This window comes from Vombatus ursinus, unplaced genomic scaffold (genome assembly GCF_900497805.2).
Source record: "Vombatus ursinus unplaced genomic scaffold, bare-nosed wombat genome assembly UNPS02014820.1, whole genome shotgun sequence".
In the NCBI taxonomy this organism is placed as follows: domain Eukaryota; kingdom Metazoa; phylum Chordata; class Mammalia; order Diprotodontia; family Vombatidae; genus Vombatus; species Vombatus ursinus.
In genome coordinates this window covers 24,903,231-24,919,775 of record NW_020954598.1, presented here as the reverse complement: position 1 = coordinate 24,919,775, position 16,545 = coordinate 24,903,231, and the positions used below count along the sequence as shown (strand labels likewise).

Below are 16,545 nucleotides of genomic sequence, written 5' to 3'. Positions count from 1 at the left end.
GGAGGCCAGTGTCACTGGATCTCATAGTACCTGGAGGCTAGAAGTGTAAGGAATAACAAGACAGGGAAGGGGGGGGGCAGGTTACAAAAGGCTTTGAATGCCATACAGAGGATTTTATATTTGATCCTGAGGGTGATAGAGAACATTGGAATTTATTGAGTAGAAGTGTGACATGGTCAGACCTATGCTTTAGGAAGATCAGTTTGGCAGCTGAGTGCAGGATGGACTGGAGTGAGGAGAGATGAGGCTAGGAGACCATCTAGCATGCTAGAGGTGATGGGGCCTACATTGGCAGATATGTGAGTAGAGAGAAGGAGGCATCTAGGAGAGATATTACAAAGATAAAATTGACAGGCCTTGGCAACAGATTGTTGGGGTGAGAGAGAGAGTGAGGTGTTGAGGATGATGCCCATGTTATGAGCCTGGGGGCATGAGAGAATGGTGGTACTCTTCAACAGTAACTGGGAAGTTAGGAAGAAGAGAGGGTTTGAGGAAAAGATAATGAGTTCAGTTTTAGAAATGTTGAGTTTAAGATGTCTGTGGGACATCTCGTTTGAGACATCTGATATGCATTTGTTGATAAGAGACTGGAAGTCAGTTGAGGGGTTAAGCCTTGATAAGTAGATTTGATAATCATCTGCCTAGAAATGATAATTGAATCCATGCAAGCTGATGAGATCATCAAGAGCAGAAGTTTGGAGGAACAAGAAAAGAGGATCCGGGACAGAGCCCTTTAGGACACCCACAGATGAATATCCAGCAATGAAGGTATAATAAGTGGTCAGATACAAAGGGGGAGAACTAGGAGAGAGCAGTGTCACAAAAAGCAAGAGAAAGGAGAGTATTAAGCAGAAGACGTGATTTAACAGTGTCAAAGGCTGCAGAGATGAAAGAAAAGGTCATTAGATTTGGCAACTAAGAGATTATTAGTAACTTTGAGAGAGCAGTTTTGGTTGAATAATGATAGGAAACCAGATTGTAGAGAGTTAAGAAGAGAGTTGAGAGGAAAGGTGGCACCTATTGTAAATGGCCTTCCCAAGGAATTTAGTACCAAAAGGGAAGAGAGATATGGGGCAGTAGCTATTAGGCATAGATGGATCAAATGAGAGATTTTTGAGGATGGGAAAGACATGGGCATGTTTATAGTCAGTAAGGAAACATCTAGTAGCATAGGAGAGATTGAGGATAAGAGAGAGAGTGGGATTACAGCAGGGACAATCTATTGGAAAAAACAGGATGGAATGGGATCAATCACGTGTGCATGTAGAAGGGTTTGCCTTAGCATGAAGGACTACCTCAATATCTAAGATGGGATGAAGGTGGAGATAGTGGCAGAAGGCATTTGGGAAATCTGAGTTGAGAAAGAGGGGAAAAGAGGAAGCTTTGGGGGAGTGGCTTCAATTTTTTCAGTGAAACATGAGATAAGGTCCTCAGCTGACAGGGTAGGAGGAAAGGGGGGCTATGGGGAGTTTGAGGAGGGATAAAAATGGTTGGGGGCACTACTGTGGTGAGTGATATAGTGAGTATTTTAGGGAGATGGAGAAAGGATTGCTTTCTAGCAGTGAGGACCCAGTTGAGATTATGTAACATAAATTTGTAATGGATTCAGTCAGCATGGTTTTTGGAATTTTCTGCAGCTTCCTTTGGCAGAATGTGTTTGGAAGTGAAGTCAAGTTGATGATGGGAGTAATCCAGGACTGAGACTTTTCCAGACAAGATTGGTGATAGGATAAAGCAGGGAAGAGATTTAAGATGACAGTGTAGAGTTGAACTGGTTCACTAAATGGTCAACAAGAGGAATGGTGGAGAACATAACCAGTGCCATGGTGGTGGCCTAATAAAAAACTAGAGTCAAACATTGGAGGTCACAGTGAGGATAAAGAGTTGGGTTTTGGGTTAGAAGGGAGAGGGAGAGGCAGAATGACAATGGGTTGTGAATTTCAGAGATCACATGCATGGATGTGGAGCATTTGTGGATGATAGCAAAATTGAGTGTGACCTTCTCTGCATATAGCTGAGATGAGGTAGAGGTCATGGGTAATGAGCAAATTGAGGAACTGGGAGGTAAGGGTGTTTGAGGGAGTATCAATATGTATGGTATAAGTATTTAAATTAGGCAGCCACCTAGGTGTGTGATTTCTTGGATGAGTAGAATGCTTCCTTTCTCAATATAATGCCTCTTATACCTGGATGACTTGAACTTAAGCACCCACAACTGGAGAATCTTTCAATTTCCTAAGAAATCAAGTACTTCTACAATCCTGTACAAACTTGCACTGCTTTGTAAAGTAGTTCTATAGACTACTAATAAAGTACTAGGTTGCTCTCCTAATTAGAAAAATAATGTAGTAATGACTGGGTATTCATTCTGTAGCATTATCAGAAATAGGAATTTTCAATAAACGTGAGTAACTTTCATTTGACAGATGTGGTACAATCTGAACAAACATACCACTTGCCCCAACTAATGTGATATAGTGGGGAAAGGGATGTGTTTCTGGCATTTCTGACATTCTGCCTGACACGGTAATTATTTGTATGTTGTTGAATCTTTCTTACTAGAGCATCAGCTTTTTGATGCAAGACCTAAATTTTATTCAGCATGATATAAGAGAAAGAATGCTGGACCTGAGTTTGAATACCATTGCTGACATTTACTAGTTTTGTGACTTCACATCATTTCTATGAATATTGGTTTCCTCAGCTGTGAAATGAAGATAAGCTGTAATAACTTGTCTCACAGGGCTTTGAGGATCATACCTTTAGGGCTAAAGGAACCACAGAAATCATCTGATCCAAACCTCTTATTTTAAAAATGAGGAAAATGAGACCCAAAGACATGAACTGGCATGTCCAAGGTCATGTAAATGGCAATTTGACAGAATTCAAATGTAGGCCTGGCTAGTTAATAAATATGGAATTTTGACTGAATTAGCAGATGTTGTTAGAGTACTTTGTACTTTTATACAAAGTCACCAAAAATGCTTCCTTGGGAAAGGTTAGTCCTTGTTATGGTGGTAAAGAAAATGTTTTGATGGCAATATAATGTAGATACTACTGTTGGGACATCCTGATTTCCACAGAATAGGCATTTGTAAATTGTTTATGAAAAAAATTACTTTATGAGCTGGCTTAATTAGTATACTTTCCTTCTTTTTAATAGAATCTTAAGAAATGAACTTTAACGTCTGGAATGTCAAAGAGATGCTCAGTGTTCCACCGGGCCCAGGGTAAGTTTTTATGAGTACATACTCTGTAGATGAAGGAAGATCTTGTGACTGCATTTATCTATTATCTATACAGGAAGGTTGCACTTATCTGGTAGGTTTCCACTAATGGATACTGCAGTCTATTGCCACTCAAGCCCACAAGGCCTCTCTTTACCCTGTCTGGTCTCTTCCCTAAGTTCTATATTTCATATATGAAAGCAGTAAATCAGCCCATAAACACTTATTTGATTGCATTTGAGGAGAAAATTTAATTCAATAAATATATTCTTTAAACAGCTAGTGTATAGCTAACATTGTTTTAGGCACTATGGGCAGATACAGAAAAAGTATATGACACAGACCATGTTATTTAAAGACTTTGTGTCTAGCTCTGGTTTAGACACTGTGAGAAATACAGAAGTGTGATACATGGTTTCTGATATCTAGGAGTTAAAATCAACTGAATGAATGAATGAAAAAGCATTTATTAAGAGTTTACTATTTGGCAGGCACTGTCATACACTGTGGTGATACAAATTCAAGTAAATAAGCTCCTGTCCTCATGCAGTTTGGGTTTTTTTTTTTTTTTTTTGGCTAGGCAATGGGGTTAAGTGATTTGCCCAGGGTCATACAGCTATTAAGTGTCTAGTGTCTGAGGTCAGATTTGAACTCGGGTCCTGCTGACTCTGGGGCTGGTGCTCTATCCACTGCTTCACCTAGATGTCCCTATCTTGTGTTCTAATAGAGGAAGCCAACACATATAGCTAGAAATTGCTGGAAAGTGGTGTGGAAACTGAGAACAGGACTAGAGAAAGTGAAAGCTCACTAATCAGAGGACAAGGTTCACAGGGAATTGAGGAAATTGTTTCATTCAAAAATCATTTACTGAACACCCACATTGTTCCCAACCTTGTACTAGGTACCATGGAGCATAAAAAGGATATGTGTGTGTGTGTGTGTGTGTGTATACATATTTACATATATACATATTGACTTATGCCTACTATTGAGGAACGATAGGTAGATAAGACATAAACACATATAACAATTAGCACATAGCATCATAATATAGTTATAGAGTTGTATGGAATTACGTGGGAAAAACTCTAAGTACTGTAGGAGTTCATAATATCTTTTACATTGGATAAGTTAAGTGATTTCCTGTCAGTTATCTCAACCTGTGGGCTGACTGGAGAAAATTTTTTTAAAATTTATGTTTATTTTTAGTTTTCAATGCTTACTTCCACAAGATTTTGAGTTCCAAATTTTCTCCCCATCTCTCCCCTCCCCCCACCCCAAGATGGCATGCAATTTAATATGGGCTCTACATATACATTCATATTGAACCTATGTTATTATATTAACATATTATTAACAACATTATTATATTAACAACATTATTAACAACATATATTAACAACATTTCATGTTGTAAAGAAGAATTAGAATCAACAGGAAAGAAACCACAAGAAAGAAGAAACTGAAAAAAAAAAGGAATCAAAAAGAAAGAGAGCAAATAATATGCTTTGATCTGCATTGAGACTCCATAGTTCTTTTTCTGGATGTGGACAGCATTTTCCATCATGGGTCCTTTGGAGTTGTCTTGGATCCTTGCATTGCTAAGAATAGATGAGTCTATCAAAGTTAGTCATTACACATTGTGGCCATTACTGTGTACAGTGTTCTCCTGGTACTGCTCACTTCACTTGGCATCAGTTCATAAACATCTTTCCAGGTTTTTCTGAAGTCTGCCTGCTCATCATTTCTTATAGTGCAATAGTATTCCATTACATTCACGTACCACAATTTGTTCAGCCATTCCCCAACTGATGGGCATCCCCTAAATTTCCAATTCTTTGCCACCACAAAAATAATATAAATAATATATTAAAAAATATATAATTATATAAATTATATAAATGTTTTTGTGCATATGAGTCCTTTTCCCATTTGTATGATCTCTTTGGGATACAGACCTAGAAGTGGTATTGCTGGGTCAAAGGGTATGCACATTTTTTTCCTCTTTTTTTTATTAGTTTATTTTGATTTATCAATAATCACTTCCATATGCTTCTGAGTTTAAAATTTTTCTCCCCCTTCCTCCCCATCACCCTCCCCAAGATGGCACATAATCTGATATAGGCTATACATTTACATTCATATTAAACATATTTTCACATTAGTGATGTTATAAGTAGAAATTAAAATCAATAGGAAGAACCATCAGAAAGAGGAAACAAAACTAAACAGAAGAGAAAAAAAATTAGCAATTTGGCTTCCATAGTTCTTTGTTTGGGTGTGGATAGCATTTTCCATCACAAGGCCTCTGGAGATGACTTAGATCCTTGTATTGCTAGGAAGGGTTAAGTTTATCAATATTAGTCATCATGCAACATGGCTGTTATTATGTACAACGTTCTCTTGGTTCTGCTCACTTCACTTAGCATCAGACTATACAAGTCTTTCCAGGTTTTTCTGAAGTCAGCCTGTTCATCATTTCTTATAGCACAATAGTATTCCATCACATTCATATACCACAACTTGCTCAGCCATTCCCCAATTGATGGGGTGTGCACATTTTTATAGCACTTTGGGCATAGTTCCAAATTGCTCTCCAGAATGGTTGGATCAGTTCACAACTCCACCAACAATGCATTAGTATGCCAATTTTCCCTCATCTTTTCCAGCGTTGATCATTTTCCTGTTTAGTCACGTCAGCCAGTCTGATAGGTGTGATGTGGTACTTGAGAGTTGTTTTGATTTGCATTTCTCTAATCAACAGTGATTTAGAGCATTTTTTCATATGACTGCAGATAGCTTTAATTTCTTCATCTGAAAACTGCCTGTTTATATCCTTTGACCATTTATCAATTGGGGAATGACTTGTATCCTTATAAATTTGACTCAGTTCTCTCTGTATTTTAGAAATGAGGCCTTTATCAGAGATACTGGTTGTAAAAATTCTTTCCCAGTTTTCTGTTTCCCTCCTAATCTTGGTTGCATTGGCTTTGTTTGTGCAAAAACTTTTCAATTTAATGTATGGAAAATTATCCATTTTCATTTCATAATGTTTAGAGAAAATTTTCAAGCCCACTTAGAGAAAGTAATTTAACCCTGAGCACGTAATGGTATCTACCAGCTATGTCCTTTACCAACATTTCCTAGCTTCTGGTTTGGGTGATGGGTGAGACAGTATACCAGAAGTGGAGGGAAGAAATTTAAGAAATTTCTAATTGTCTTCCTGTATGACTATTCACTGAATGCTTTCTTTTCTTCAAAAACTTTCTTGAAGATTCATTATTAATTTAGCAGAAACCTAGAGATTTGTTCTCTGTAAGAAAAAATTGCAGTTAGTATTGAGTGTGGAACAAAAATTAGAGGTCTTCATCAATTTCAAAACTAACCTACTTACAAACACAATGATTTAAATTGACCTACTAATCTGCCTTTGTTCCAGCCCAACTAATTATTCACTGTGGCTTTGTGGGGGGAATCACAAAGATCTATTTTGAACTATTATTAAGCAACTCTCCATATATATATGTGTGAACACACATATGTACATATACATATATATACACATATATATACATATATACTTATGTCTCTTTCTTTCCACAGTGAAGTGTGTGTGTGTGTGTGTGTGTGTGTGTGTGTGTAGTCCTTGAATCTAATCAGCTTGTCATTATTATTCATTAATGACATAAAAGATCCTTCTTGCTTAGGATATGTATTATATTTATGTACTACTGTTATTTTAAATTTTATATTTTGAAGATGAATGATCTTTGTGAGTTATTTCTTGGGCTACTGATTTTTAAAATAGTTTGATAGTACTTTGTAGCCCAAATTGTCTAGATTTCTCTTAAATTTGACATTCATGTTCTTTTATTTGTCCTGACCGATATAGTATGCAGTCTATTATATTCAAATGGAATTGACATTAATTTTAGCTCACATTTTATTAGTGCTTTTTGGTTTACAAAGTATCTTCCTTACAACAACCCTGGGAAGTAGGTAGAACAAGTATTATTATCTCCGTAAGTGAGGAAACTGAGGCTTGCAAAGTTTACGTGACTCGCCTGTCTACCTAGTTTATGGAGTATATGGAACCAAGGAGTCAGCTCCACTGACTTCCACCATATGGCATCACTATGCTAATATTGCTCACTACACTCGAAGAGTTCAGAGAGTGAGTAACAGTGCCAAATTCATCATAGTAGAGGTAATGAATGCCATAACTTTCCACAGGAAATGATGCAGGTTTCAACAATTGATTATTTCTTGGCGGAGTATCTTTCCTGTTCTGTAAAATGAGAAGGTTGGACTAGATGATAGCTAAAGTCCCTTCTGAAAGCTATAAGTGGGTGCTATGTAAAATATAAGTAGAGAGGAAAAATGCAAGGACAGGAGTTTTTAATATGGCAGAATTATGGGTTGTAGAGGCTTTAAAAATCAGTAAATGCGAGAAATGTCCAATCATCCACAATCATTTTTTTGGTTATTTTACTTGTTTGGGTTTTTTCGAGGTTTTATTTGGGGGGAAGGGAGCTGATTTTTTTTTGTTTGTTTGAACTATCTTCCTGTTCTTCTTCATATTTTTGAACATTTATGCATATCCTAAGTTAAAGTAAATTTTATTTATAAACATTAAAAACATTTGGACTCTAGTATGTTGTTACAATATTATAATCTATAAGTCACTTATGATAAATGGACAAGAAACAAGAAGCCATTGTAGGGAACAGTACATTACTTTATGAAAATCTTGAGAAGACAATGTACTGTGCTTCTTTAGTCCCTAAAGATTTATGAACTATGTTTTCAAAGATGAAGATGGTCCTATATAAGATATGCTGGTGTTATTAGGAGTACTAAGTAAATTTCTCTGTCAAGAAAGTTATTCTACAGCAGTACCAAGAATTCTCTTGATCTTCTATAAATGATGCTTATTGTAGTCAGGGTGGTGATAGTTTAGTCTTAACTGACACCTAGTAGAATGCTGATGGCACCATACTGAGGGTGATAGCAGGCAGTGTGACAATAGAGACTGAAGTGATTGTCTGTAAATTAGAAAGGTGATATAATAGTGTAGCAAGAGCATTGAATTTGGAGCCTGAAAGCATTCATCTATGGACTTATTGCCTGTATTAGAATGTGAGCTCCTTGAGAACAGACTATTGCTTTTTTTTTCTATTTGTATTGTTATAGCATTTAGCACAGTGCTTTGCACATAATAGGTGCTTAATAAATACTTTTTCATTCATTCATTCTATAACCACTGGTGAATCACTTCACCTAATAAATACTTTTCATCGGCCATAAAATAAAGGGTTGAATTCAATGATCTCTAAATCCTATAACTCTAGAATTTAATTGGCTCAAAATATCTCTTGACTTGAAGCATATTACTCTTTATTTTTTATATTATTCCAGGACCAATAAACCATCTAGTTGGAATAACAATCTTAATGATTACTCCAGCCTCACTGATTCCCAGTTCCTCTTTGGGTCCCAATTCTGTCCAGAGAATTCACAATCACTTTCAGCATCTTTGGACTTCAATGCCTACTTGAGACATGCCAAAACTTCACAACAGAACTCTGAGGATGTGAGTCTGATTTACGTAATTTCTTTGCAATCATTTCACTGTTCTTAAGGAAAGTAGGATGTTTTTTAAAAACTGTTTAAATACATCTTAGGAAATGTAGATCTCAAAGGATAATATTTGAAGAGGGTTTATAATAGATGAGTGACTTGCTAGGTTAGATGTAATGGGAAAATAATTTGTTTTTGCAGTTGTTTTTGTTATTTAACTAATAATTAATGATGGAATTGTGCCAAATATGGTTGGGCTTCAACCTTTCTTGGGGAGAGTCAAATATTGCATCATTTTTTCTGAGACCAGTAATGCAGTTTTACTTATTAGATTTTGCAGGGGGAAACGGCTTCTTGAGAAGTGTTTGGTAACATCGTAATATACATTTTTCGTTTTGACAGCAAAATTTTCTAAGAAGCTCCAGGTGATTTGTAGACTAGTTAATGCCTCCTTCTAAAATATGCACTTAAAGTGAATGTTCAGAGGAGACAAATAAGACATAGTACAATCAGATATTTGCCAATTTATATTATATGACTCAGTACCTATACCAGGAATAGCTTCTAAATCTCTTAAATCTTTAATCACTGTTAATTAGTCTATTTTCCTGCTCCCCTAGTGTTCACTGTTGCTCTGATTAAATAGATAGATAGATAGAGAGAGACAGAGACAGAGACAGAGAGAGAGAGCATGGTGCAATGGAAATAGCATTGGACTTGGTTTCAGGAAACCTGGGTTCACTTCTTTGCTCTGCTATTTCCTGAATCTGAGGAAAGTACTTTGTAAACTTTAAAGCCTGATAGAAATGTGAGTTATAATTTATTATAATATTTTGCAGGTTCACCTTTTCATTTGATGGAAGTCTAGTGACCTATAGGCCTAGGTCATAAACTAAACCTAAATCCTCTAGAAGGATTTTAGGGCTAAAATTGAGGCCCAATGACCTGAAAGAGACTTTGAGTTTGGATTATGAAAGCTGAAAAGAAACTTGTCAACTGTGTATGTCATTGAGATGTTTTTGACAGAGACCTAGTAACACAATTACTGAGTTGCATCTGAGCAGCAGCAATTAAAATTAAATTAATTAATGTATGAAAGGTAACCTTCCACATTTCCTAACACTATCACTAGGAATTCATTGTTTTTCCTTGAAATGTATGCAGTTGACATTAAGCCATTTCATCTGAAAGATTTTTACATCCCTTAGCACTGCATTAGAAACTTTACTGGGTAGAAAGAGCTTCATTTCATTTTTAAAAAAACAACTACTTATTTTTCCAATTAACAAACATTTGTTTTTTATTCCTCCTTCTGCTCCTTCCATCTCCACACAATCCACTTACTCTAGCCCTGCCCCCCCAATTTGAAAAAAAGAAGAAAAACAAAACCCAATAACAAATATGTATAGTTAAGCACAACAAATTCACACATTGGCCAGGTCTAAAATAAATGTCTTTTTCAGCATCTTAAGTTTATCACCACTCTGTCAGGAATTGTGAAGCATGTTTCATCATAGATTCTCTGAAATTGTTGTTGGTTACTGTGTTGATTTGAGTTCTTATTAAGATCCTTCAAAGTTGTTTACCTTTACATTGCTGTTCTACTATATAATTGTTCTATTGCTTCTGCTTACTTCACTCTGCATTAGATCATATAAGTCTTATCATTTCTTATGACCCAATAATATCTCATTATATTCTTATACCATATTTTGTTTAGCCATTCCCCAGTTGATGGGCATCTCCTTAGTTTCCATTTCTTTGCCAGTACAAAAGAGCTAGCTGCTACAAATATTTTTGCATATAAGAGTCTATTTGCTCTTTCTTCAGTTTCTTGAGGTATAACATAATAATATCGCTGGGTCAAAAAGTATACAAAAATTAATGCCTTTTAATTTCGTAGTTCCAAAGTTCCAAATGGTTTTCCAGAATGACAAGAATAATTCATAGCTCCACCAACAGTTCATTAATTTCCCTGTTTTCCTATAGCCCCTCCAATATTTGTGATTTCCCTTTTTTGTCATCTTTGCCAGTCTAATGGGAATGAGGTAGAACCCCAGAAATGCTTCAATTTTCATTTCTCTATATTCTCTATTCTCTGGAGCATTTTTTTCATTTGGTTATTAAAGACTTAGATTTCTTCCTTTGAAAACTATCCATTTGTATTCTTCCAATTCTGGCATGGCTTTTATTCTTATAAATTTGAATTAGTCCCTTATATATGTTAGAAATGAGACTTTTATCAGAGATACTTGGGGCAAAAACTTTCCCCAAGAAACTGTTTCCCTTCTAATTTAATTTCACTTGTTTTGTGCAAAAACTTTTTAATCACTCTAAGTTTTGAGTGTTAATTGTGTAATTTCCTCCATCCTATTCTTTTATACCTTTTGTTTTCTTTGTCCCTCCCCACAACACACACACCTTCTTCTTTATAAAAAAGAAGAGGGTGATAAATGAGTAATGTGCAAAGCACTAGGAATCTATGCTTGATGCAGTCTACTTTCCATTTCAGATTCTTATTCTTTCTTTCTTGCCTTTTAAAACACTTTACAATCAAATATCCACACTTGAAATTTGTTTTGATTATGACTAATCCCTCCCTTTTATTCCCCTTCTCCCTCCCTCTGGTCCTCTCCTATTCCCTATGAGTTGAATATATTCCTATACCAAAGTCTCTGTGTATATTCTACCCTCCTTTGAGTCATTTCATTGTGTCCAGTGAAGCCAGTGAAAGTGGAATTCAAGTGATGCCTGCTCCTTTTGTTAGTATAGTCTTCTACTTGTGTACCTAGATTGTGTAAGGTACTGAGTTTTCCTTTCTTCTCTTCCTTTCTTTCCTTCTTTCTTTTTTAAAAAAGATCATCAAAACAACAAAATCATTCGAGGCCCTCTGTTTCATCTAATTTCCTTTATAACTCTGGATGACATTAGGGATCTGAGGAGAAAACTTGTGTCTTCTATCCCTGTTATAATGTAAATATTTAATCCTTATATAGTCCCTTCTAATTGCTCAAATATATTACTTTTTACACTCTCTTGATTCCTGCGTTTGCATTTTACAGTTTCTACCTAGCTTTAGTGATTTTATCAGGGATGCTTGGAAGTCCTTCATTTCATTAAAGATCCATTTCTTCCCCTGTAGGATCATACTTAGTTTTATTGCGTAAATTATTTTTTGGTTGTAAGACTATATCTTTTGCCTTTTGGAATATCATATTCCAAGCTCACTTCTCCTTTACAGTGGCAGCTGTGAAATCTTATGTGAACCAGAAGTGACTCCTCTGTATTTGAATTCTATCTTTCTGGCAGCTCAGACTGTGTTTTGTTGTTGTTGTTGTTGTTGTTGTTGTTGTTGTTGTTGTTGTTGTTTTGCTTTGTTTTGTTTTGTTTTTACCCAGAAGCTCTAGTTTTGGCTATGATGTTATTGGGAATTTTGATTTGGGGATTTTTCACCAGGTGACTAGTAGATTATTTCTATATTCAATTTGTCCTCAGATTCTAATAGGACTGGTAAGTTTTTACTCATGATTATTTGAAACATAGCGTCCAGACTTTTTTTGGATATAGCTTTGATATAGTACAATGATTCTTAGATTTTTTTTCTCTTTAATCTGTTTTTAAGGTCAGTAATTTTTTATATGAAATACTTTATGTTTTCTTCTTTTTTTAGTCTTTTGACTTATTTAAAAATATTTTTTCTTATTTCATGGAGTTATTAATGTCTATCTGGGTCATTCTAATTTTCAGAGAGTCTGTTACTTGGGTAGTTTTGTACTTTTTTAAAATAATATTTAATTTTTTTTCCAATTATATGTAAAGACAATTTTTAGCATGCATTTTTGCGAGATTTTGAGTTCCAAATTTTTCTTCTCTTCTCCCTCCCTTCTCCTCTTGCTAAAATGGTAAGCAATTTTGTATGGGTTATATGTGTGCAATCATGTAAGACATATCTTCATATTAGTCATAGTTGTGAAAGAAGAAACAGACCAAAAGGGAAAAAAAAACATGAAAAAAAATTAAATAAAAGTAGTATGCTTCAATCTGCTTTCAGAGTCCATTAGTTCTCTATCCAGATATGGATAGCATTTTCCATCATGAGGCCTTTATAATTGTCTTGGATCATTGTGTTGTTGAGAAAAGCTAAATCATTCATAGTTGATCATCATATATTATTGCTGTTACTGTGTAGAGTGTGCTCCTGGTTCTGCTCATTTCATTTTGCAGCAGTTCATACAAATCTTTCTAGGTTTTTCTGAATTCTGCCTGCTCATCATATCTTATTGCACAATAGTATTCCATTGCATTCATATGCCACAGCTTGTTTAGCCATTCCCTAATTGATGGACATCCCCTCAATTTCCAATATTTTGCTGCCACATAAAGGACCACTATAAATATTTTTGCACATGTAGATCTTTTTCCCATTTTTATGATCTCTTTGGAAAACAGACCTAGTAGTGGTATTGCTAGATCAAAGGCTATGCACAGTTTTATATCCCTTTGGGCATAGTTCCAAATTGCTCTCTAGAATGGTTGCATCAGTTCATAATTCCACCAACAGTGTATCTGTGTCCCAATTTTCTCACATCCTCTCCAACATTGATTATTTTCCTTTTTTGTCATATTAGCCAATATAATAGGTGTGAGGTGGTACCTCAGAGTTGTTTTCATTTGCATTTCTCTAATTAAAAGTGATTTAGAGCATTTCTTCATATGACTTTAGGTACTTTGATTTCTTCATCAGAAAACTGCCTGTTCACATCCTTTGACCATTTATCAGTTGGGGGATGGCTTATATTCTTATAAATTTGACTCTGTTCTCTATATATTTGAGAAATGAGGCCTTTATCAGAGACACTTGATATAAAGATCATTTCCTCGTTTTCTGCCTTTCTTCTAATCTCGGTTGCACTGGTTTTGTTTGTGTAAAAACTTTTTAATTTAATATAATCAAAATTATCTGTTTTATATATTGTAATGCTCTCTATCTCTTGTTTGGTCATAAATTTTTCCCTTCTCCATAAATCTGACAGGTAAACTATACCTTGCTTTCCTAATTTACTTATGGTGTCACTTTATGTATAAATCAGGTATCCATTTTGAACTTATCTTGGTATATAGTGTAAGATGTTGTTCTATACTTAATTTTTGCCATATTGTTTTCTAGTTTTCTCTGCAGTTTTTGTCAAATAGTGAGTTCTTATCCCAGAGTCTGGGGTCCTTGGGTTTATCAAATACTAGGTTACTATGGTAATTTACTACTATGTCTTATGTACTTAATCTATTCCACTGATCTATGACTCTGTTTCTTAGTCAGTACCAGATAGTTCTGATGATTACTGCATTATAATATAGTTTGAGTTCTGGTATTGTTAGGCTACCTTCCTTTGCATTTTTTTCTATTAATTCCCTTGATATTCTTGGCCTTTTGTTCTTCCAAATGAATTTTGTTATTTTTTCTAGTTCTATAAAATAATTTTTTGGTAGTTTGATTGGTATAGCACTGAATAAGTAAATTAATTTAGGTATAATTGTCACTTTTATTATAGTTGCTTGGCCTACCCATGAGCAATTAATATTTTTCTAATTATTTAGATCTGACTTTATTTATAGAAAAAGTATTTTATAATTGTGTTCATCTAGTTCCCAGTTTTGTCTTGGCAGGTAGAATCCCAAGTATTTTATATTGTTTGCAGTTATTTTAAATGGAATTTCTCTATCTCTTGCTGCTGCATTTTGTTGGAAATATATAGAAATACTGATGATTTATGTGGGTTTATTTTATATCCTGCTATTTTGCTGAAGTTGTTAATTATTTCAACTAGTTTTTTAGTTGATTCTCTAGGATTCTCTAAGTATACCATCATATCATCTGCAGAGAGTGATAGTTTTGTTTCCTCATTGTCTGTTCTAATTCCTTCAATTTCTTTATTGCTAAAACTAATATTTCTAGTACAATGTTGAATAATTGTGGTGATGCTAGGCATCCTTGTTTCACTCCTGATTTTATTGGGAAGGTTTCTAGCTCATCCCCATTACAGATAATACTTGCTGATAGTTTTAGATAGATATAAGTTACCGTTTTAAGAAAAGTTCCATTTCAACAAAACAAAACAAAAAGCAAAAAAAAAAAGAAAAGTTTCATTTATTCTTATGTTCTCTATTGTTTTTAATAAGAATGGGTACTGTATTTTGTCAAAACCTTTTTCAGCATCTATTGACATTATCATATGATTTCTGTTGGTTTTGTTATTGATATAGTCAACTATGCTAATGTTTTTTTCTAAATATTGAACCAACCTGCATTCCTGCTATAAATCCCATCTAGCCATAGTGTATGATCCTTATAATATATTGCTGTAATCTCCTTGGTAGTATTTTATTTAAACATTTTGCTTCAATATTCATTAGGGAAATTGGTCTATGGTCTTTGGGAATATGGTCTTTCTCTGTTTTAGCTCTTCCTGGTTTAGGTATCACCACCATATTTGTGTCATAAAAGGAATTTGGTAGGATTCCTCCACCTATTTTTCTAAATAGTTTATATAGTATTGGAATTAATTATTCTTTAAATATTTAGTAGAATTCACTTGTGAACCCATCTGACTGTTGGGATTTTTTCTTAGGGAATTCATTGATGGCTTGTTCAGTTTCTCTTTCTAAGTTGGTGTTATTTAGGTATTCTATTTCTCCTTCTGTTATTCTGGGCAATTTATAGTTTCATAAATATTCATCAATTTTGCTTAGATTTTCAGATTTATTGGCTTGTAATTGGGCAAAATATTTCCTAATGATTGCTTTAATTTCCTCTTCATTGGTGGCAAATTCACTTCTTTTATTTTTGATACTGTATATTTGGTATTGGATATTTTGATATTAGATATTTTCTTCTTCTTAATCAAATTAACCATTGGTTTATCTATCTTGTTCCCTTTTTCATAAAACAATCTCCTAGTTTTATTATTAGTTCAACAGTTTTCTTTCAAATTTATTAATCTCACCTTTGGTTTTTAGTATTTCCAATTTGATGCTCAATTGGGGATTTTTAATTTGTTCTTTTTCAAGTTTTTTAGTTGAATGCCCAAGGCACTGATCTACTCTTGCTCTATTTTATTGATGTAAAAATTTAGAGAAATAAATTTTCCCCTAAGTAGTGCTTTGGCTGCATCCCATAAAGTTTGGTATGCTTTCTCATTGTTATTCTCTTTAATGGAATTATTGATTGTTTCTCCAAGAGCTTAATTCTCGATAGGCAATGTCACTTTTATTTTTTCTGGAAAATCTGTTATGCTAAGACTAAAGCGAAGTACTCAAAGTTACAAAATTACATGTTTAGAATCATATCATGTGTGGAAATGGTCCTACTTTGCAGAGAACTGAGGACAATATTGTAAGTAGCTGAGTAGCTGTAAGATTTCCTTTTTTATTTCCAACAGAGTGAACCTAGTATTTTCACAAAATATCAGGCAAAACCCCAGCTGTTTGGGGGAGATTCAAAGGATGGAAATTTACTTATTCCTCATTTACCTATTGGAAAATCAAAAGGTGTCTTGGAACAGTTTGAGGAGAATAAGAAGAGAGCACAAGATAAACAGGACAGGTATGCAAACATACCCAAAGACAGGTAAGTGAAGGACAATTCATTTCTTTGGATCGAAGAGGAAAATGACTGACATCAAGGGCTTTAAGTTCAAGTCTGCCACATGTGGGCAAAAGATTATGTCTTCCTGTTGCTGCT

The 16,545-nt window shown here is 34.6% G+C and overlaps 1 protein-coding gene across 1 annotated transcript in view; it reads left to right on the top strand.

Moving 5' to 3' along the window:
• The first annotated feature begins 3,174 nt into the window (after positions 1-3,174).
• Positions 3,175-16,545, top strand: part of CCDC36 (coiled-coil domain containing 36) — a 58,981-nt gene continuing 45,610 nt past the window's right edge. Inside the window, exons 1-3 of the mRNA XM_027836873.1 lie at positions 3,175-3,230; positions 8,646-8,820; positions 16,244-16,431. Coding sequence (XP_027692674.1) covers positions 3,175-3,230; positions 8,646-8,820; positions 16,244-16,431 — 419 coding nt within the window. The remainder of the gene's footprint in view (positions 3,231-8,645; positions 8,821-16,243; positions 16,432-16,545) is intronic.